Source organism: Glandiceps talaboti, chromosome 12 (genome assembly GCF_964340395.1).
Source record: "Glandiceps talaboti chromosome 12, keGlaTala1.1, whole genome shotgun sequence".
Lineage (NCBI taxonomy): Eukaryota > Metazoa > Hemichordata > Enteropneusta > Spengelidae > Glandiceps > Glandiceps talaboti.
The window spans coordinates 916,017-938,626 of record NC_135560.1 but is presented as its reverse complement, the minus strand read 5'-3'; the positions used below and the strand labels follow the sequence as shown (position 1 = coordinate 938,626).

The following is a 22,610-nucleotide window of genomic DNA, read 5'->3' as shown; positions in this document are numbered from 1 at the left end:
GATGTATCTTGTAGTTTAAAGCATAATTAATGATTTTTTGGTAATTAAGCTATATCTTATGAATGTCTGCTTCAAATTCCAGATAATTTTGCATATACATCAGCCATGACAAAGCACACATATCTTACAAAGCCTGTTGGTATAATTTTTAGTTTTAATGAGTTATATGTATAATTAATAATTTTTGGTAATTAAGATATCTTAAGAATGCAAAGTTCAAATTTCATTTAACTTGGTACATACATCAACCATTACAAATCACACGTGTTTGATTTTTTTTTTGTGATATTTAACTTGCATAAATAATCTCTTTTGATATCTTTAGAAAGCAAGCTTTAAGGCCCGGTTACACGATGCAACTCGACTAGCAACGCATCATGCAATTCGTCTCATGCGACGAATTGCATCGTGTACTAGCCTCGTCGCAGGGTCTTGCGACGTTGCAAGGTGTGTCGCAAGGAAACCGACATGTCGGTTTCCTTGCGACGCGTCGCAAGTTGCTTCTCGAGTTGCTTCGTGAGTTGCACTGTGTAACCACTTTGCTGCGTCGCAAGCAATAACCTTTGACATATACCTATGTGTCAAATGACGTTCAATGTTATGGCCGCCATGTTTTTAGTATAAATATTCTATTTCAGCAAGTATTTTTTATATCATTTCGATTTATCACCACGATTACCACTTATAAATGTCTATGAATGCTTGATTTCCGCTGAATATCATTTTATTTCCAACTTGAATGCAAGTAGCGACATTGGAAAGATCAGCATCGCCCTAAACGAACTTCGAATTGAATAGAGTTTTACTATCGATACCTCAACAAGTTTTCAGTCATTTTATTCGTAAATATTAGCAATTTCATAGCATTTTTGCCAAATTCCTGCCGCTAGAAGACTTGACCTCGATGACCTGTAACTTTTATATATTTACGCATGTGCAACAGTTGAGCTCTTGTGACTCACCATGCAACTAGTTGCATCGTGTACGTGCTCCCGTCGCAGTTGCAAGCCTCGTCGCATGCGACGAATTGCTTCATGAGTTGCATCGTGTAACTGGGCCTTTACTGTATGCATTGATGGTACAGAAGTGTGTGTGCCATGATGTGTCCTTTAAAGCTTGTTGATGTAGCTTATAATCTTAATGGTTAATTTGCATAATTAATTATTTTTTGAGAATTTTGCAACATGTTCACTATGCAAGATCAAAATTCATATAGTTCTAGTTGCATTACTTTTCCAATTAAGGATAAATAATGTACAATAGCTATACATAGTTGAAATTTTGCATTCCAACATGTGTAGGACAAAAATCTAGGATTTTGTCCTTACAGGAGGCATTCAATCTGGTAATTTAGTGTAGTGGACATTGTGGGTTTTAAATCTTCTAGCGCAGTGGTGACTATGGGTTTTAAGCCCTCTAGTACAGTGGTGACTGAGGGGTTTAAGCCCTCTAGTGTAGTGGTAATTGTGAGTCCTCTAGCATAGTGCTAATAGTTTGTTTTTGATATGCCCTCTAGTGCAGTGGTGGTTGTAGGCTTTGAGCCTTCTAGTACAGTGGTGATCATTGGTTTTAAGCCTTCTAATACAGTTATGATTGTAGATTTTAAGCCCTCTAGTGCAGTGGTTATTGTGGGTTTTCAAACAGACAAGGATAAGACAGATTGGCAATTAAGCCTTACTTTCCAATCATTTAGTGTATATATTCTGAATTGTTTTCACTATTATATACAGCGTATAGAAACAGATGAATCTGCCAAAAAACCGACATTTGGTAATAATCTGTGTGATGATGATCTTCAGCATTCTGGTGTAATGTTAACCAAACTCATCAAAGATGGAAATGCAAAATCAAGTAAGTAATTTGCCTGGGAGCATTAAAAGTTCTTTTAAAATTATAACTTTCATTTTATAATCATTGAATGTAGACAATAGAAAACAATGCGTGGCAAAGAATGAAATCTGACACTTGTATTGTTAATGATAGTAATGATATTATTATACATGTAATACTGCAATGTATGAGTGTCTTCTTCCATCAATGAGCAACTTCATAAATGAGGGCACAGACCCTTGCATGTATGCCTGGCATGCATGATTAATATAAAAATAAATAAATACATGAACACAGCTAAATTTTAGTGATGTCATTTCTGATTGCATCTGGCAAAGTTTTGTGTTCAAAGTTTCCAAGCTGTACATGTGCTTGGATGATAATCATATTTCAATGCTGAGTGATATGCTAATTTGTTTCCAGATTGTGGGGTTGTACACATTGTTTTGGTTGTAATTTTACCAGCCAAATGTGTTTCTGCCTAATTTGTTTCCAGATTGTGGGATGTACACATTGTTTTGGCTGTAATTTTACCAGGAAATGTGTTTCTGCTGCTGTCACTTATGGCGGCGGCACCTAAACTTTTAATTAAGTTTCTTGTCAAAGGATTGTACTTAGTATTACTAACTGTTGGCAAATGCTGAAACAAACCGAACCACTGTCATCAAAGCAAAGTAATTATGAAAATCAAGCCAATTCCTTCCTATCATAGACATATTGTAGTGTTTACATATTGCCAATTTCTATTAAATTTGTGTTCACAAGTAATATTGAAGAAAGGAACAACACACAAGCACTGTTTTTGGTGCACTTAGTACTTTTACTAAATTTGAGCCGTATTTGTAGTTAAAAATCATTATTTACTGCATAACTCAAAAACCGTAATACATAGTGACTCCATTCAAGTGTCTACCCTCATATTACCAGATGTGAGCTATTTTTGGAGACTGACCTTTGACCTTAACCTCAACCTTCAGGGCTAATTGTCAAAATCAAGCCAAGTCCTCCCTACCACACATACACATTGTAGTGTTCTTTGCCAATTTCTTTTAAGTCATGTTTACAAGTAATATTGAAGACAAGTATACACAACCATTATTTTTGATGCTCATTTAATTTCAACCACTGAAATGCATGACAGCCATATTTTTAGTAAACAATCACTATACAGCTTCAATCATTGACTTTATTCATAGACAATAAAAATTAAGTTACAACTTGTTAGGTTCAAATACTCCGTCCCCTCCCCCGGAAATCAAGTGGTTTACCCCTTAGTATGACGATTTGGATTTCAAATGGTTTACCCCCTAGTATGGCGATTTTGAATTCAAGTGGTTTACCCCTTAGTATGGAGATTATGGATTCAAGTGGTTGACCCCTTAGTATGGCGATTTTGAATGCAAATGGTTCATCCCTTAGTATGGTGATTTTGAATTCAAGTTGTTTACCCCATAGTATGGTGACCTCAATCATTGACTTTATTCATAGACAATAAAAATTAAGTTACAACTTGTTAGGTTCAAATACTCCGTCCCCTCCCCCGGAAATCAAGTGGTTTACCCCTTAGTATGACGATTTGGATTTCAAATGGTTTACCCCCTAGTATGGCGATTTTGAATTCAAGTGGTTTACCCCTTAGTATGGAGATTATGGATTCAAGTGGTTGACCCCTTAGTATGGCGATTTTGAATGCAAATGGTTCATCCCTTAGTATGGTGATTTTGAATTCAAGTTGTTTACCCCATAGTATGGTGATTATGAATTCAAGTGGTTGACCCCTTAGTATGACGATTTTGAATTCAAGTGGTTGACCCCTTAGTATGGCGATTTTGAATACAAATGGTTTACCCCTTAGTATGACGATTTTGAATTGAAGTGGTTTACCCCTTAGTATGGTGATTATGAATTCAAGTGGTGTACCCCTTAGTATGACGATTTTGAATTCAAGTGGTTGACCCCTTAGTATGGCGATTATGAATTCAAGTGGTTTACCCCTTAGTATGGCGATTATGAATTCAAGTGGTTTAACCCTTAGTATGGCGATTTTGAATACAAATGGTTTACCCCTTAGTGTGACGATTTTGAATTCAAGTGGTTGACCCCTTAGTATGGTGATTATGAATTCAAGTGGTTTACCCCTTAGTATGGCGATTATGAATTCAGGTGGTTTACCCCTTAGTATGGCGATTTTGAATACAAATGGTTTACCCCTTAGTATGACGATTTTGAATTCAAGTGGTTTACCCCTTAGTATGGCGATTATGAATTCAAGTGGTTTACCCCTTAGTATGACGATTTTGAATTCAAGTGGTTGACCCCTTAGTATGGTGATTATGAATTCAAGTGGTTTACCCCTAAGTATGACGATTTTGAATACAAATGGTTTACCCCTTAGTATGACGATTTTGAATTCAAGTCGTTTACCCCTTAGTATGGCGATTATGAATTCAAGTGGTTTACCCCTTAATATGGCGATTTTGTATTCAAGGGGTTTACCCCTTAATATGGCGATTATGAATTCAAGTGGTTTACCCCTTAGTATGACGATTTTGAATTCAAGTGGTTTACCCCTTAGTATGACGATTTTGAATTCAAGTGGTTGACCCCTTAATATGGTGATTATGAATTCAAGTGGTTTACCCCTTAGTATGGCGATTATGAATTCAAGTGGTTTACCCCTTAGTATGACGATTTTGAATTCAAGTCGTTTACCCCTTAATATGGCGATTTTGAATTCAAGTGGTTTACCCCTTAGTATGGCGATTATGAATTCAAGTGGTTTACCCCTTAGTATGGCGATTTTGTATTCAAGTTATTAAAGTAGTAAAGTTACTCTTGATCCTTACATTTGATGTCGGCAATTTTTTATAATCTGATTGGATAACATTCCTTGAAAAAGTCAGTCCTGGTCTATGTGACACTTCAAAGGTCAGATAACCTGTAGTTATGATTGACTGGTGGTTTTGACCACAAATTCTAACCGCAAAGTGAAATGTCCTCAATTTCTAGTAGTTTGATAGTTATTTTCAAGTTAGTTAGACATATTCATATGCAAATTAGCCTTTTTCTATGTAAGTGCTAGATTTCTGAGCTTGTGGCAGATTTTGGAGGGCTGTTCCAGGTACAGCTCATCAGAACAACTTAATCAATGAAATACAGTCAACGATTACAATGACATTTAACTTCATCTACGAAAGTAGTCCAGCGATTTATTCCTTTGTTAACTTGTTTGGTATATATTGCAGTAATCCTGTGCTGTAACTACATTTGTATTTCAATATATATAATAATAATAATAATGACTTTTATTATCAACATGCTTTTAAAATACATATCGACAAATGGGTAACCCTGTTAGGACCAGCCTAATCTACCCAGGGGCCCAAGCAAGTTAAGCACAAAAAAAAGGAAAAGTAGACCACACTCGGAAAAGGCCAAACAGTACATCAAAGACAATACAAAATATACATCTACAATGACTAAAAGAAACAACTTGACACAAAAACCTTATAATTCCAAAATGTGACACTTTAAAAGTTTTTTAAATACATTTAATATTTTCAGTCTTTCTTATTAAAGTCGGAAGTTCATTCCATAATTTGGTTGCCTCATAAGAAAAAGAGTGAGTGAAGCGTTGACAGTTGGGAGTAGGTAGAACGAAAAGGTCATTAGAACATGAACGAGTATGAGTATGAATTTGAAAGTCCGAATTTCTTTTGGTAAGAAGATCAGAAAGGTAGGGAGGTACCATGTTATGGACAGTTTTAAAGATCAGTAAATATTTATTAAAAAGGAACCTTTTATCTAAAGCCTAAAGGTAAAATTTCAATTTTTTTAAAAAGATCAATACTACTAGTGTTTTGCAATTGCATTTCCCTAGTACTAATGTTTAAGATAAGTCTGACGGCTTGTTTTTGTAGTTTGTAAAGATTATCAATATCACCTTTTCTGGCATGGGACCAGATGTTACAACATGTATCAAAGTGAGGCTGAATATGGCTGACATAAAATAATCTTCTAGTATGTACATCGAGAAACCTTGAACTATAGCGTAGTGCAACAATATTAGTTGAAATTCTTTTACAAATATAGTCACTATGGTTGGCCCAGGATAGAGCTGAATCTATAAAGAGACCTAGAGATTTTTCTACATTGGAAAGTGAGATTGGAATATTATTAAAAAGAGGGGAGAAGCTGTCATGCATAGTAGAATTCTTTTTGGGTGGAATTAACATGGCTTTAGTCTTATTAGTGTTAAGAATCGTGTGATTTTGGTTGCACCAGTGATTAAGTTTGTCAAGGTCATTATTTTGATTGTTTGATTAATTTGTCAAACTGAAGAAGATGAGTAAAGCAAGGAAGAGTCATCAGCATAAGTGTTGATATGATTGTTATCAATATTTAAATGAAGGTCATTAATATAAATCAAAAATAAAAGAGGTCCTAAGATAGAACCTTGTGGTACACTGGAGTTAATAGATAGCATTGAAGATTGACAATTTTTAAAATTAACAAATTGTTTTCTATCACTGAGATATGATATGAACCACTCAATGGCCGAAGCATTTAAATTATAGATTTTAAGTTTATCAATGAGCAGTTTATGATTGACCAAATCAAAAGCTTTAGATAAGTCTACAAAAACTATGCCACTCCATTCGTTATTAATAGCTATATAGCAAAGGTCTACGAAATAGGTTAGAGAAGTCTGACAGGAATAGCCAGGATGGAATCCAGATTGAAAGGGAGAGAGTAAATCAAATTTAGTGAGATAATAGTAAAGGCTTTGATGGACATGGGAGTCAAGAAGTTTAGAGAGATGAGGTAGTATAGAAATGGGTCGAAAGTTGGAACATGATTCAGTTGAGTTAGCTTTATGAAGGGGAAGTACTTTGGCAATTTTCCAGTGAGATGGAAAATAATTATTGACTATACAAAGATTAACAATTTTAAAAATATGAGTAGCAATATAAGGAGCACTAAGTTTCAAAAATTTAGCACTGATTCCATCCCACCCAGTAGCTTTAGAAGTATCCAAGTCTAGTAAAAACTTAAGAACCTTTGTCTGTGAAATTAGTGGAATTTTAAAACCATAAGATATATTTTTTGACATGACAAAGTTGTTAAGTGTTTCAGTATCAAACGTTTCAGTAACTGAGTTATTTTTGTAAGAGAGTTTGCAATATTAACAAAGTGTCTGTTAAATGACTCAGCTATTTCAGTATGACATTTGATATCATTTCCATCAATACAAAGCTTAACAGGATTCTTTTGTGAAGGTTTAGGGTGTAAATCACGTATAGCTTTCCATATATTGTTGCTATTTGATTTATCGGAAATTAATTTAATATAATAACTAGACTTCAATGTCTTGGTAAGTTTGTTTACAAAGTTCCGTTGTTTACGATACTCATCCATACAGTTCATAGCTTTGAGTTGATCTCTACGTTTACGAGCATCGTGTAGTGTTGGAGAATACCAAGGAGGTTGATTTGTGTGACGAACTCGTCTTGTTTTTACAGGTGCATGTTTGTTGATAATTTTGCAGTAAGTTTCATACCAATGATTAAAGACATATTCAGGATCATTCATATTTAAACAAGCATGCCAATTTGCTTCTTTTAGTTCTGTGATAAAGTTGTTTTCATTGAAATTGCGCATACACCTGTAGGTTATGAATTCATGATCATCCTTTTTTGTTGTAGTAGCCTTGATTTTACGAATTGTCATTGTGGGAGAGTGGTCCGACAGTCCATGATGAACAACTTTAGTTTCGTGAATATTTTGTGGTCCAGGATTGTTTTTATAAATATGATCGATGAGAGTTGAAGAAAAACTAGTTTATCTTGTGGGAGTATCGATAAGTTGAGTAAGGTTGTAACATTGAGTTAGGTTTGACCATTTAGTGTTGTCTTCTATTAAGTTTATGTTGAAGTCTCCAAGGATGATAACTTCTAAATTAGTTTCATACAGCTTGTCCATAATATTATTAAATCATCAAACCATGAGGATTTACTATTTGGAGGCCGATAGATGTAGCTGAGCAAAATAGGTTTAGCATTGACAAGTGAGATCTTCAGAGTAATTTGTTCAATAATAAGCGATTCGAGATCGAAAATCCTAGTGAAAGTTATATTTTCATTAATGTAGACAGCAATACCACCTCCATTTTTCGTTGTTCTATCCCGACGTATCACCTGGAACCCGGGTAATTCGATTAGATGATCTGAAATATCAGGACTGAGCCATGTTTCGCTGAAGCCAATAATAGTGTTAGCAATGTTCCCGGATATAATGTCTCGTAGCTCGTGAATTTTATTTTTGATTCTGTTGATGTTCCAGTGAATTATTATTAATCCGTTATGCAATAAAAAGAAGTGCAGTGTTTTATAGGAGATATTCTTGTTTAACTTATTCTCTGGTGATCTTTTGGTTGTCAGTACCATAATACAGATACCTTATTCATCACCCACATCAAACAACCCAAATAAATACACAATAAACAAATAAAGAGAGATTGTTACACTAAGTTGAAATGTTGCAGTATGTGTTCAACGAAGACATGTTGTTTATATATTTGATGTGTTATCATAATGAAATTAATCAAGATTGAAAGTGTTGTCATGCATTGTTGATTTCTTTCTGTACAGATTTCCTGGTACTGAATCCTGTTGTGTTTGAGAAAGACGATGACACCAATAGTCACATAGATTTCATCACAGCAGCCTCCAACTTGCGTGCTACCATGTATAGTATAGACAATGTTGACAGACTGAAGACAAAAAGAATAGCTGGTAGGATTGTTCCAGCAATTGCAACAACAACAGCTGCAGTATCTGGTTTAGTAAGTAACATGATGTCTTTGTAGACAATGCTAGACTATATAGAGTAATCTTTCAAACTGCTAGCCATCAATAGTAAGTGCTAGATGATAAATATAGCAATCTTTCAAACTGCTAGCCATCTATAGTAAGTGCTAGACGATAAATATATTAATCTTTCAAACTGCTAGCCATCTATAGTAAGTGCTAGATGATAAAAGGCATGTTCATATTGCTTTTTCCGTGTCTTTTTTTCTCCGGCGTAAATAGGTGAGAACGATTAGTAAACAGAGGGGATCAGCTGTATGTGTTCACACATAGAATGTGACACCATTATCTGCCGGCGTAAACGATAAGTTCAACGATAAGTGCATAGTGCGATCACTGTAAACAACATGAGTTGTAGAGACTGCCTTGTGTTTTTTATTGCTGTATCTGTTCATGCGTTCGAGAAATAAGCAGAGATGTCTTCTCATGCATGTTAACAATTTCACTCGTCGTCGCGTCGTGATGCCCAGTTTAACTTCCGACAAGCCACGCAACACGCTCGACGTTGACATGTCGACCAACGTGAATTCATGTGTTTTCTATTCGTACAAATTCTGAATTTAGTCACATCAGTTGTTACCTCTTTCGCTGTTGTGGACCATGGTACCGGGTGTATTACTATTAGCGAGGGACATGTTGTATGCTCTATGACGATTGATAACCTTGATTCGAATGGCGTATGGCGACTTCTGCAGCCAACAGGAAGTGATTTCGTTTACAGTCATCGCACTAATTTCCCGGACAGCAACTTAACGACGTTGCCAGCATGGGTATAAGAACAACAAAATGTTTGAGATGTGTATCGAAATATCGAGTCATAGGTCACCGTATCACCGTATAAAAAAATAGATGTATGCATGCGTTTTCTTGAAATGCTATTCACAAAGTAACCTGCCTAAGAAATTGCCGGTAATTTTTTACCAACTCATTTTGACGGTCACACTTACAAGTAATTTATACGTCGCATTGTAGACTAAATATTCTGACTGACAATGTCAGGATTGATGTACTCTGGCTCCGAATGTATCAAAGCATACAGATAGACAACGTTGTTGACATTAATTTTGATTGACACTTCCATTAGATAGCAAAACCCAATACATGTTATCAATTTCACTTCGCACATCAGTCGTCTGCTATGAAAAATTTCAGTAAACCAAACGAGAAAAAAAATCCTACCGAACAATAATTGTACGTAATTACGTGATGTTGAGAACTAGCTGCATTTATTTGCAGATAATTACGTGACACCATCTGACTTGCACATGTAAAACGGGACAGGTTCCCCAGTCACCCCATTACTTTTCCAAGTACCGTCATTCACATTCAGTCTCAGTAAAAAACTTCAAGATGGAAATATCGTAAAATTAAAACCCGAGGACAAGTACCTAAAACGTAGACATCAATAGCAACTTTTACACAAACCATATATTCACAGATACATGTACCTCCAATGCTCACAGCGTTTGAACTTATATGGCTGTGATGCTCGCATGTCGGCCAAAATGTACCGTTAAAACTTTTAATCGTGAGTTAATACAAAGGAAATCCACAAAATCTGAAGAGAATATTTACGCAAATTACAGTGCTATCTCGGCAACAACTTCTTTGATAGCAGTTTCCGTAAATACAGTGGTGAAGACATCGTGTGTTAAACATAAGGTATCTTTTCAGATAACGAATAAACGTATATCACACATGTTAAATTTTGGGCAATAAGGTGGTTGAAATAGCAAATTAACGAGCCTTGTTCTCCTAATAATATTTCGCGTAAGTTTGGCTCTGCAATTCGACGGTTAGGAAAACCTAAAAGTAGCAACATTTTGAAACGGCGTTTTCAGTGTGACCTCGGCCATTTGCGTTACCGTTGGAGAAATTGTAGCGATTGCTTCCAGTCAAACATCGGAACGGAAAAAGGTACAAAAACAGAGGAAAGAACCCCAAAATCACAGTACACGCGACAGTTATTGCAGTTAGCATAAGACATAGTTTGAGTGAACCATGTAAACGTTACATGGAAAGCTGATTCATTGAAGGGATGATGTGGTGTGGTACATCAATAATAATAACAATATTTATGATTCGTTGCCGACTTCAATGTTTTTTTTATACCTTGGTGGTTCTGAATAAAGATTAGCAAGCTCACCAAAGTGTGATAGTAAAGATGAGTATATAAATACAAACATGTTTATGCCAACTTATAACCAGTACATGAAATGGTTTCTTCCGGACAAAGTTTTATGACTTCACCCATGGTGCTACACACCACTGTTCTAATAAACAAGAAAGGCCTAAGTACGCGGCAACATTAGTTTACAATATAAACATGTGGCTCGGTAATTGTCGATCGTATGAACTCTCAATATTGCGCACTAATTAGCTCTGAATTAGCTGGCAACATCGGTAATTTGCTGTCCGGGGAAATTAGTGCGATGACTGTAATACACCGATTGAGGGCGCTTACACCGGCGTAAAGCGTTCACACCTACAACTTAGTACAAGCTAATCCTTACCTCCGGAGGATCTGCGGAGCTGAATCAACCAAAACTTAAAATAATTCACAGATTCTCCGGAGTCGACCATTCACACACGCAAATTACCTCCAGAGTTAATTTAAGACACTGATTCTCCGGAGAATAGGTCCTAGTGTGAACGGAGTAAAATATAGCAATCTTTCAAACTGTTAGCCATCTATAGTAAGTGCTAGACGATAAATATATTAATCTTTCAAACTGCTAGCCATCTATAGTAAGTGCTAGACGATAAATATAGTAATCTGTCAAAGTGCTAGCCATCTATAGTAAGTGCTAGACGATAAACATAGTAATCTTTCAAACTGTTAGCCATCTATAGTAAGTGCTAGACGATAAATATATTAATCTTTCAAACTGCTAGCCATCTATAGTAAGTGCTAGACGATAAATATAGTAATCTGTCAAAGTGCTAGCCATCTATAGTAAGTGCTAGACGATAAACATAGTAATCTTTCAAACTGTTAGCCATCTATAGTAAGTGCTAGACGATAAACATAGTAATCTTTCAAACTGCTAGCCATCTATAGTAAGTGCTAGACGATAAATATAGTAATCTTTCAAACTGCTAGCCATCTATAGTAAGTGCTAGACGATAAATATAGTAATCTGTCAAAGTGCTAGCCATCTATAGTAAGTGCTAGACGATAAACCTAGTAATCTTTCAAAGTGCTAGCCATCTATAGTAAGTGCTAGACGATAAATATAGTAATCTTTCAAACTGCTAGCCATCTATAGTAAGTGCTAGACGATAAACATAGTAATCTTTCAAAGTGCTAGCCATCTATAGTAAGTGCTAGACGATAAATATAGTAATCTTTCAAACTGTTAGCCATCTATAGTAAGTCATAGACGATAAACATAGTAATCTTTCAAAGTGCTAGCCATCTATAGTAAGTGCTAGACGATAAATATAGCAATCTTTCAAACTGTTAGCCATCTATAGTAAGTCATAGACGATAAACATAGTAATCTTTCAAAGTGCTAGCCATCTATAGTAAGTGCTAGACAATAAATATAGTAATCTTTCAAACTGTTAGCCATCTATAGTAAGTCATAGACGATAAACATAGTAATCTTTCAAAGTGCTAGCCATCTATAGTAAGTGCTAGACGATAAATATAGCAATCTTTCAAACTGTTAGCCATCTATAGTAAGTGCTAGACAATAAATATAGTAATCTTTCAAACTGCTAGCAATCTATAGTAAGTGCTAGACGATAAACCTAGTAATCTTTCAAAGTGCTAGCCATCTATAGTAAGTGCTAGATGATAAATATAGTAATCTTTCAAAGTGCTAGCCATCTATAGTAAGTGATAGATGATAAATATAGTAATGTTTCAAAGTGCTAGCCATCTATAGTAAGTGCTAGACGATAAATATAGTAATCTTTCAAACTGCTAGCCATCTATAGTAAGTGCTAGACGATAAACATAGTAATCTTTCAAAGTGCTAGCCATCTATAGTAAGTGCTAGACGATAAATATAGTAATCTTTCAAAGTGCTAGCCATCTATAGTAAGTGCTAGACGATAAACATAGTAATCTGTCAAACTGCTAGCCATCTATAGTAAGTGCTAGACGATAAACATAGTAATCTTTCAAAGTGCTAGCCATCTATAGTAAGTGCTAGACGATAAACATAGTAATCTGTCAAACTGCTAGCCATCTATAGTAAGTGCTAGACGATAAATATAGCAATCTTTCAAACTGTTAGCCATCTATAGTAAGTGCTAGACGATAAATATAGTAATCTTTCAAAGTGCTAGCCATCTATAGTAAGTGCTAGACGATAAATATAGTAATCTTTCAAAGTGCTAGCCATCTATAGTAAGTGCTAGACGATAAATATAGTAATCTTTCAAAGTGCTAGCCATCTATAGTAAGTGCAAGATGATAAATATAGCAATCTTTCAAACTGTTAGCCATCTATAGTAAGTGCTAGACAATAAATTGGCTGTATTATACAGTCATAATTGCTAGATACATTTGTTAGTATCCTACCCCACTTTACATGGCTGTATTATACAGTCATAATTGCTAGGTACATTTGATAGGATTCTACTCCACTTTGCATGGCTGTATTATAGAGTCATAATTGCTAGGTACATTTGATAGGACTCTAGTCCACTTTGCATGGCTGTATTATAGAGTCATAATTGCTAGATACATTTGATAGGATTCTACTCCACTTTACATGGCTGTATTATAGAGTCATAATTGCTAGATACATTTGATAGGATTCTACTCCACATTACAAGGCTGTATTATAGAGTCATAATTGCTAGGTACATTTGATAGGATTCTACTCCACTTTACATGGCTGTATTATAGAGTCATAATTGCTAGATACATTTGATAGGATTCTACTCCACTTTATATGGCTGTATTATACAGTCATAATTGCTAGGTACATTTGATAGGATTCTACTCCACTTTGCATGGCTGTATTATAGAGTCATAATTGCTAGATACATTTGATAGGATTCTACTCCACTTTACATGGCTGTATTATAGAGTCATAATTGCTAGGTACATTTGATAGGATTCTACTCCACTTTACATGGCTGTATTATAGAGTCATAATTGCTAGGTACATTTGATAGGATTCTACTCCACATTACATGGCTGTATTATAGAGTCATAATTGCTAGGTACATTTGATAGGATTCTACTCCACTTTACATGGCTGTATTATAGAGTCATAATTGCTAGATACATTTGATAGGATTCTACTCCACTTTGCATGGCTGTATTATAGAGTCATAATTGCTAGGTACATTTGATAGGATTCTACTCCACTTTACATGGCTGTATTATAGAGTCATAATTGCTAGGTACTTTTGATAGGATTCTACTCCACTTTACATGGCTGTATTATAGAGTCATAATTGCTAGGTACATTTGATAGGATTCTACTCCACTTGCATGGCTGTTTTATAGAGTCATAATTGCTAGGTACATTTGATAGGACTCTAGTCCACTTTGCATGGCTGTATTATAGAGTCATAATTGCTAGATACATTTGATAGGATTCTACTCCACTTTGCATGGCTGTATTATACAGTCATAATTGCTAGATACATTTGATAGGATTCTACTCCACTTTGCATGGCTGTATTATAGAGTCATAATTGCTAGGTACATTTGATAGGATTCTACTCCACTTTGCATGGCTGTTTTATACAGTCATAATTGCTAGGTACATTTGATAGGATTCTAGTCCACTTTACATGGCTGTATTATACAGTCATAATTGCTATATACATTTGATAGGATTCTACTCCACTTTGCATGGCTGTATTATAGAGTCATAATTGCTAGGTACATTTGATAGGATTCTACTCCACTTTGCATGGCTGTATTATAGAGTCATAATTGCTAGGTACATTTGATAGGATTCTACTCCACTTTGCATGGCTGTTTTATACAGTCATAATTGCTAGGTACATTTGATAGGATTCTACTCCACTTTGCATGGCTGTATTATAGAGTCATAATTGCTAGGTACATTTGATAGGATTCTACTCCACTTTGCATGGCTGTTTTATACAGTCATAATTGCTATATACATTTGATAGGATTCTACTCCACTTTGCATGGCTGTATTATAGAGTCATAATTGCTAGGTACATTTGATAGGATTCTACTCCACTTTGCATGGTTGTATTATAGAGTCATAATTGCTAGGTACATTTGATAGGATTCTACTCCACTTTGCATGGCTGTATTATAGAGTCATAATTGCTAGGTACATTTGATAGGATTCTACTCCACTTTGCATGGCTGTATTATACAGTCATAATTGCTTGGTACATTTGATAGGATTCTACTCCACTTTGCATTGCTGTTTTATACAGTCATAATTGGTAGGTACATTTAAAAGGATTCTACTCCACGAGTCATAATTGCTAGGTACATTTGATAGGATTCTAGTCCACTTGCATGGCTGTTTTATAGAGTCATAATTGCTAGGTACATTTGATAGGATTCTAGTCCACTTGCATGGCTGTTTTATAGAGTCATAATTGCTAGGTACATTTGATAGGACTCTAGTCCACTTTGCATGGCTGTATTATAGAGTCATAATTGCTAGATACATTTGATAGGATTCTACTCCACTTTGCATGGCTGTATTATACAGTCATAATTGCTAGATACATTTGATAGGATTCTACTCCACTTTGCATGGCTGTATTATAGAGTCATAATTGCTAGGTACATTTGATAGGATTCTACTCCACTTTGCATGGCTGTTTTATAGAGTCATAATTGCTAGGTACATTTGATAGGATTCTACTCCACTTTGCATGGCTGTATTATACAGTCATAATTGCTAGGTACATTTGATAGGATTCTACTCCACTTTGCATGGCTGTATTATACAGTCATAATTGCTAGATACATTTGATAGGATTCTACTCCACATTACATGGCTGTATTATACAGTCATAATTGCTAGATACATTTGATAGGATTCTACTCCACTTTACATGGCTGTATTATAGAGTCATAATTGCTAGGTACATTTGATAGGATTCTACTCCACTTGCATGGCTGTTTTATAGAGTCATAATTGCTAGGTACATTTGATAGGACTCTAGTCCACTTTGCATGGCTGTATTATAGAGTCATAATTGCTAGATACATTTGATAGGATTCTACTCCACTTTGCATGGCTGTATTATACAGTCATAATTGCTAGATACATTTGATAGGATTCTACTCCACTTTGCATGGCTGTATTATAGAGTCATAATTGCTAGGTACATTTGATAGGATTCTACTCCACTTTGCATGGCTGTTTTATACAGTCATAATTGCTAGGTACATTTGATAGGATTCTAGTCCACTTTACATGGCTGTATTATACAGTCATAATTGCTATATACATTTGATAGGATTCTACTCCACTTTGCATGGCTGTATTATAGAGTCATAATTGCTAGGTACATTTGATAGGATTCTACTCCACTTTGCATGGCTGTATTATAGAGTCATAATTGCTAGGTACATTTGATAGGATTCTACTCCACTTTGCATGGCTGTTTTATACAGTCATAATTGCTAGGTACATTTGATAGGATTCTACTCCACTTTGCATGGCTGTATTATAGAGTCATAATTGCTAGGTACATTTGATAGGATTCTACTCCACTTTGCATGGCTGTTTTATACAGTCATAATTGCTATATACATTTGATAGGATTCTACTCCACTTTGCATGGCTGTATTATAGAGTCATAATTGCTAGGTACATTTGATAGGATTCTACTCCACTTTGCATGGTTGTATTATAGAGTCATAATTGCTAGGTACATTTGATAGGATTCTACTCCACTTTGCATGGCTGTATTATAGAGTCATAATTGCTAGGTACATTTGATAGGATTCTACTCCACTTTGCATGGCTGTATTATACAGTCATAATTGCTAGGTACATTTGATAGGATTCTACTCCACTTTGCATTGCTGTTTTATACAGTCATAATTGGTAGGTACATTTAAAAGGATTCTACTCCACGAGTCATAATTGCTAGGTACATTTGATAGGATTCTAGTCCACTTGCATGGCTGTTTTATAGAGTCATAATTGCTAGGTACATTTGATAGGATTCTAGTCCACTTGCATGGCTGTTTTATAGAGTCATAATTGCTAGGTACATTTGATAGGACTCTAGTCCACTTTGCATGGCTGTATTATAGAGTCATAATTGCTAGATACATTTGATAGGATTCTACTCCACTTTGCATGGCTGTATTATACAGTCATAATTGCTAGATACATTTGATAGGATTCTACTCCACTTTGCATGGCTGTATTATAGAGTCATAATTGCTAGGTACATTTGATAGGATTCTACTCCACTTTGCATGGCTGTTTTATAGAGTCATAATTGCTAGGTACATTTGATAGGATTCTACTCCACTTTGCATGGCTGTATTATACAGTCATAATTGCTAGGTACATTTGATAGGATTCTACTCCACTTTGCATGGCTGTATTATACAGTCATAATTGCTAGATACATTTGATAGGATTCTACTCCACATTACATGGCTGTATTATACAGTCATAATTGCTAGATACATTTGATAGGATTCTACTCCACTTTGCATGGCTGTATTATAGAGTCATAATTGCTAGGTACATTTGATAGGATTCTACTCCACTTTACATGGCTGTATTATAGAGTCATAATTGTTAGGTACATTTGATATGATTCTAGTCCACTTTACATGACTGTATTATACAGTCATAATTGCTAGATACATTTGATAGGATTCTAGTCCACTTTACATGGCTGTATTATAGAGTCATAATTGCTAGGTACATTTGATAGGATTCTACTCCACTTTGCATGGCTGTATTATACAGTCATAATTGCTATATACATTTGATAGGATTCTACTCCACTTTGCATGGCTGTATTATAGAGTCATAATTGCTAGGTACATTTGATAGGATTCTACTCCACTTTGCATGGCTGTATTATAGAGTCATAATTGCTAGGTACATTTGATAGGATTCTACTCCACTTTGCATGGCTGTTTTATACAGTCATAATTGCTATATACATTTGATAGGATTCTACTCCACTTTGCATGGCTGTATTATAGAGTCATAATTGCTAGGTACATTTGATAGGATTCTACTCCACTTTGCATGGTTGTATTATAGAGTCATAATTGCTAGGTACATTTGATAGGATTCTACTCCACTTTGCATGGTTGTATTATAGAGTCATAATTGCTAGGTACATTTGATAGGATTCTACTCCACTTTGCATGGCTGTATTATACAGTCATAATTGCTAGGTACATTTGATAGGATTCTACTCCACTTTGCATGGCTGTATTATACAGTCATAATTGCTAGGTACATTTGATAGGATTCTACTCCACTTTGCATGGCTGTATTATAGAGTCATAATTGCTAGGTACATTTGATAGGATTCTAGTCCACTTTACATGGCTGTATTATAGAGTCATAATTGCTAGGTACATTTGATAGGATTCTACTCCACTTTGCATGGTTGTATTATAGAGTCATAATTGCTAGGTACATTTGATAGGATTCTACTCCACTTTGCATGGCTGTTTTATACAGTCATAATTGCTAGGTACATTTGATAGGATTCTACTCCACTTTGCATGGCTGTATTATACAGTCATAATTGCTAGGTACATTTGATAGGATTCTACTCCACTTTGCATGGCTGTATTATACAGTCATAATTGCTAGGTACATTTGATAGGATTCTACTCCACTTTGCATGGCTGTATTATACAGTCATAATTGCTATATACATTTGATAGGATTCTACTCCACTTTGCATGGCTGTATTATAGAGTCATAATTGCTTGGTACATTTGATAGGATTCTACTCCACTTTGCATTGCTGTTTTATACAGTCATAATTGCTAGGTACATTTAATAGGATTCTACTCCACGAATCATAATTGCTAGGTACATTTGACAGTCATAATTGCTAGGTACTGTTGATAGGATACTTTCAGGACAATATCCAACCATTCCTAACTTATCAAGTCAGCAATACTCAGCTTGCCTATTGATAGCTATTATGTTCCATATGTGAATCATTGACTGGTCCATTTTTTTTTGTCATTTTTAGGTAGCTGTGGAGCTGATCAAAATAGTAAGGAAAGCACCTTTAGAACATTTCAAGAATTGCTTTCTGAATTTAGCATTACCATCACTACTTTTTTCAGAGCCAGGGCAATGTGCAAAAACTGTGATCAGACCAGGTTTATCATTTACCTTATGGGACAAATGGATAGTCCAAGGCAGGGAAGACTTCAAACTTCAAGATTTCAGGAAATACTTTAAGGTAATATATAATTATTGTAAAACTTCTCCAGCTGCAACTTGACCATTTTTAAGCACAACTGAACTGATAAAGGTTCAGGCATTGCAAAGTGTCTGTCTGTATGTCTGTGTGTGTGTGTGTGTGTGTGTGTGTGTGTGTGTGTGTGTGTGTGTGTGTGTGTGTGTGTGTGTGTAAACAACTGAAGTCCAAAACTACTGGACCAATTGGCTTGGTATTCGGTGGGCATATTACCTTGGTTGTCTAGTTGGAAATTATTCAAATCATTATAATACAAATTCGAGCCAGTAGGCAAAAATTTGTAGTCCATGGAATCATATGAGGAGCATAAATCTGAGTTATTATTTTGTGGGATTATATATTGATCAATTAAGATTTCCACATTTTTATTCTACAATTTTGAATCAAATTTTATGAATACTGCATCCTTTCATCGAACTTTATTCTTCATCGCATATCAAAAAATTGCGTCCGATCTCTATGCAAATAACAGAATCGTGTGATCTGTTGCGAGGTCAAACTTAATTACAGGTTATACTGTGCAGTGGTTTTTCAACCAAAATTATCAGTTATAACCTTGTGATGTACATGTAATATCAAATTTAGTGTTAATATGTTAGTACTTTGTGTGAATACAACTTTTGTTCCGTCATTTTAATTATATATTGCTCAGGATGTGAGCTCGACGTAAAATCAGAAGTAAGCTTACTGCTGGCTGCTGCATACAAATTGTCATCGATAATCTACATGTCTTTTTAGATAGAATAAAATCTATTCAATAAAAATACAAGTACTTTTATGCATCAGACTCGTGCCACCCAAGGATGTATGTACATAATTATTAAACTTGATCTTAGCGTAGTATTGGCAGGAACACTCGGTTGAGAAAAAAAGAGAAAACAATTCAGTAGAACAGGGGTGATATGTGTTTTTGATCAGCCCTGTTTGACATCACGTGTGACATGTTTGACATGTTTATGTGATAACATGAAGTAGCACATAGTGAGGAGACACTAAAATGTCAAATCTGAGCACCAAGCCAGTTTTCCATGCAGGGTGAAGAGTGAACATTTCCAGCAGTCACTACCAGATCAGAAAAATCATTTTCAATTGACCCATACTTTAATTAATGTGTAGAAAAGAAGTAGTACTGAGACTTCATATGCAATGGTGAATTGCTGATGAAATATATTGGTAATCAGGGGATGAACTTTGGTGATGCTAAAATAATTACTGAAGGGTAAAGTAGACCTGTCTACATGTCAATATTGATGTACTGCCACCAGTATGTAGATAATTATTTAAATACTCAATGACATTCTTTTACAGTCATTACTAAAATGTAGAGTACTAGACTGTATTATATGTTGGGTTGCACCACCCTCACCAACCTGCTCTGAGAGGGGTTGACACTGTGTGAGGGTGCCCCATCGCGGCTTGTCTTACAGACTACCTAAAATGGTGTGAAGACATTAAATCTAACAATAAATTGACATGATTTATAGCAACATAAATGATAATTGAATTGTACATTGAACATTTTACAACATAATACTCCTAACTCCTAGAAAATATTATCATTTTTAATTCAATTGTACAGAACATGCAAAAAACTTCAAAACACTGTAATAGTCGTGGGATTTCTACAATCCTTCATTACACTATTAGTCAAGTCCTAGTATTTCTAGTGACTATTAAGTGTATAACCCCTTAGTCACTCCTGATATTTCTAGTGACTATTAAGTGTACAACCCCTCAATCACTCCTGGTATTTCTAGTGACTATTAAGTGTACAACCCCTTAGTCACTCCTGGTATTTCTAGTGACTATTAAGTGTACAACCATTTAGTCAGTTCTGATATTTCTAGTGACTGTTAAGTGTAGAACCCAATAGTCACTCCTGGTATTTCTAGTGACTATTAAGTGCACAACCCCTTAGTCACTCCTGGTTTTTCTTGTGACTATTAAGTGCACAACCCCTTAGTCACTCCTGGGATTTCTAGTGACTATTAAGTGTACAACCCCTCAATCACTCCTGGTATTTCTAGTGACTATTAAGTGTACAACCCCTCAATCACTCCTGGTATTTCTAGTGACTATTAAGTGTACAACCCCTCAATCACTCCTGGTATTTCTAGTGACTGTTAAGTGTACAACCCCTCAATCACTCCTGGTATTTCTAGTGACTATTAAGTGTATAACCCCTTAGTCACTCCTGGTATTTCTAGTGACTATTAAGTGTACAACCCCTTAGTCACTCCTGGTATTTCTAGTTACTATTAAGTGTACAACCCCTCAATCACTCCTGGTATTTCTAGTGACTATTAAGTGTACAACCCCTTAGTCAGTTCTGATATTTCTAGTGACTGTTAAGTGTACAACCCCTTAGTCACTCCTGGTATTTCTAGTGACTATTAAGTGTACAACCCCTCAATCACTCCTGGTATTTCTAGTGACTATTAAGTGTACAACCCCTCAATCACTCCTGGTATTTCTAGTGACTATTAAGTGTACAACCCCTCAATCACTCCTGGTATTTCTAGTTACTATTAAGTGTACAACCCTCAATCACTCCTGGGATTTCTAGTGACTATAAAGTGTACAACCCCTTAGTCACTCCTGGTATTTCTAGTGACTATTAAGTGTACAACCCCTCAATCACTCCTGGTATTTCTAGTGACTATTAAGTTTACAACCCCTCAATCACTCCTGGTATTTCTAGTGACTATTAAGTGTACAACCCCTCAATCACTCCTGGGATTTCTAGTGACTATTAAGTGTACAACCCCTCAATCACTCCTGGTATTTCTAGTGACTATTAAGTGTACAACCCCTTAGTCAGTTCTGATATTTCTAGTGACTGTTAAGTGTACAACCCCTTAGTCACTCCTGATATTTCTAGTGACTGTTAAGCGTACAACCCCTTAGTCACTCCTGATATTTCTAGTGACTATTAAGTGTACAACCCCTTAGTCAGTTCTGATATTTCTAGTGACTATTATGTGTACAACCCCTTAGTCACTCCTGGTATTTCTATAATCTCTTAGTCATTGTACAAGTTTGGTAATGTTAATAACTACAACGTATATCTTGATTATCTTTCAGGACAAGTTTGGACTTGAGCCTTCAATGGTAGTCCATGGTGTCAAAATGATCTTTGTTCCTATAATGCCCGGCCATATCAAAAGACTTCCTCAAACGTAAGTAAATGATTATCATATGTCCTGTATTAGGCCAAATAAAAATAATTGTGTGTTTTCCAGTAACCAGACTGACCCAAGTTTAAGCCGCCAACCCTAAATATTTTTTGTACATTCAAAAAGGTAAAATGGTAAGAATTTACTTCTATTTCAGTTTGAATTTTCTTGTCAAAGTTTCTTTTTTAAAATCCCATTCAAGAGAAATTGAGTCTTTCAAAATATTACATATTGTGTTTGTATACTTCACATGTAGATGTCTTCATTTACTTCTTTTACAATTCTTCAAACTATCACAGCAGTATTGTAACCAACAAGATTCTTATCTTTGGGT

At 35.4% G+C, this 22,610-nt stretch overlaps 1 protein-coding gene across 3 annotated transcripts in view; it reads left to right on the top strand.

Moving 5' to 3' along the window:
- The window catches only part of LOC144443172 (ubiquitin-like modifier-activating enzyme 6), a 179,940-nt gene that overhangs the window by 142,549 nt on the left and 14,781 nt on the right, over positions 1-22,610 (top strand). For 2 of the 3 annotated variants that reach the window (XM_078132550.1, XM_078132549.1), the window contains 4 exons: positions 1,731-1,851; positions 8,481-8,674; positions 18,867-19,082; positions 22,185-22,279. In XM_078132550.1, coding sequence (XP_077988676.1) covers positions 1,731-1,851; positions 8,481-8,674; positions 18,867-19,082; positions 22,185-22,279 — 626 coding nt within the window. Of the gene's footprint in view, positions 1-1,730; positions 1,852-8,480; positions 8,675-18,866; positions 19,083-22,184; positions 22,280-22,610 lie in introns of those variants that run through there. The other variant, XR_013481672.1, reaches the window with a different exon arrangement.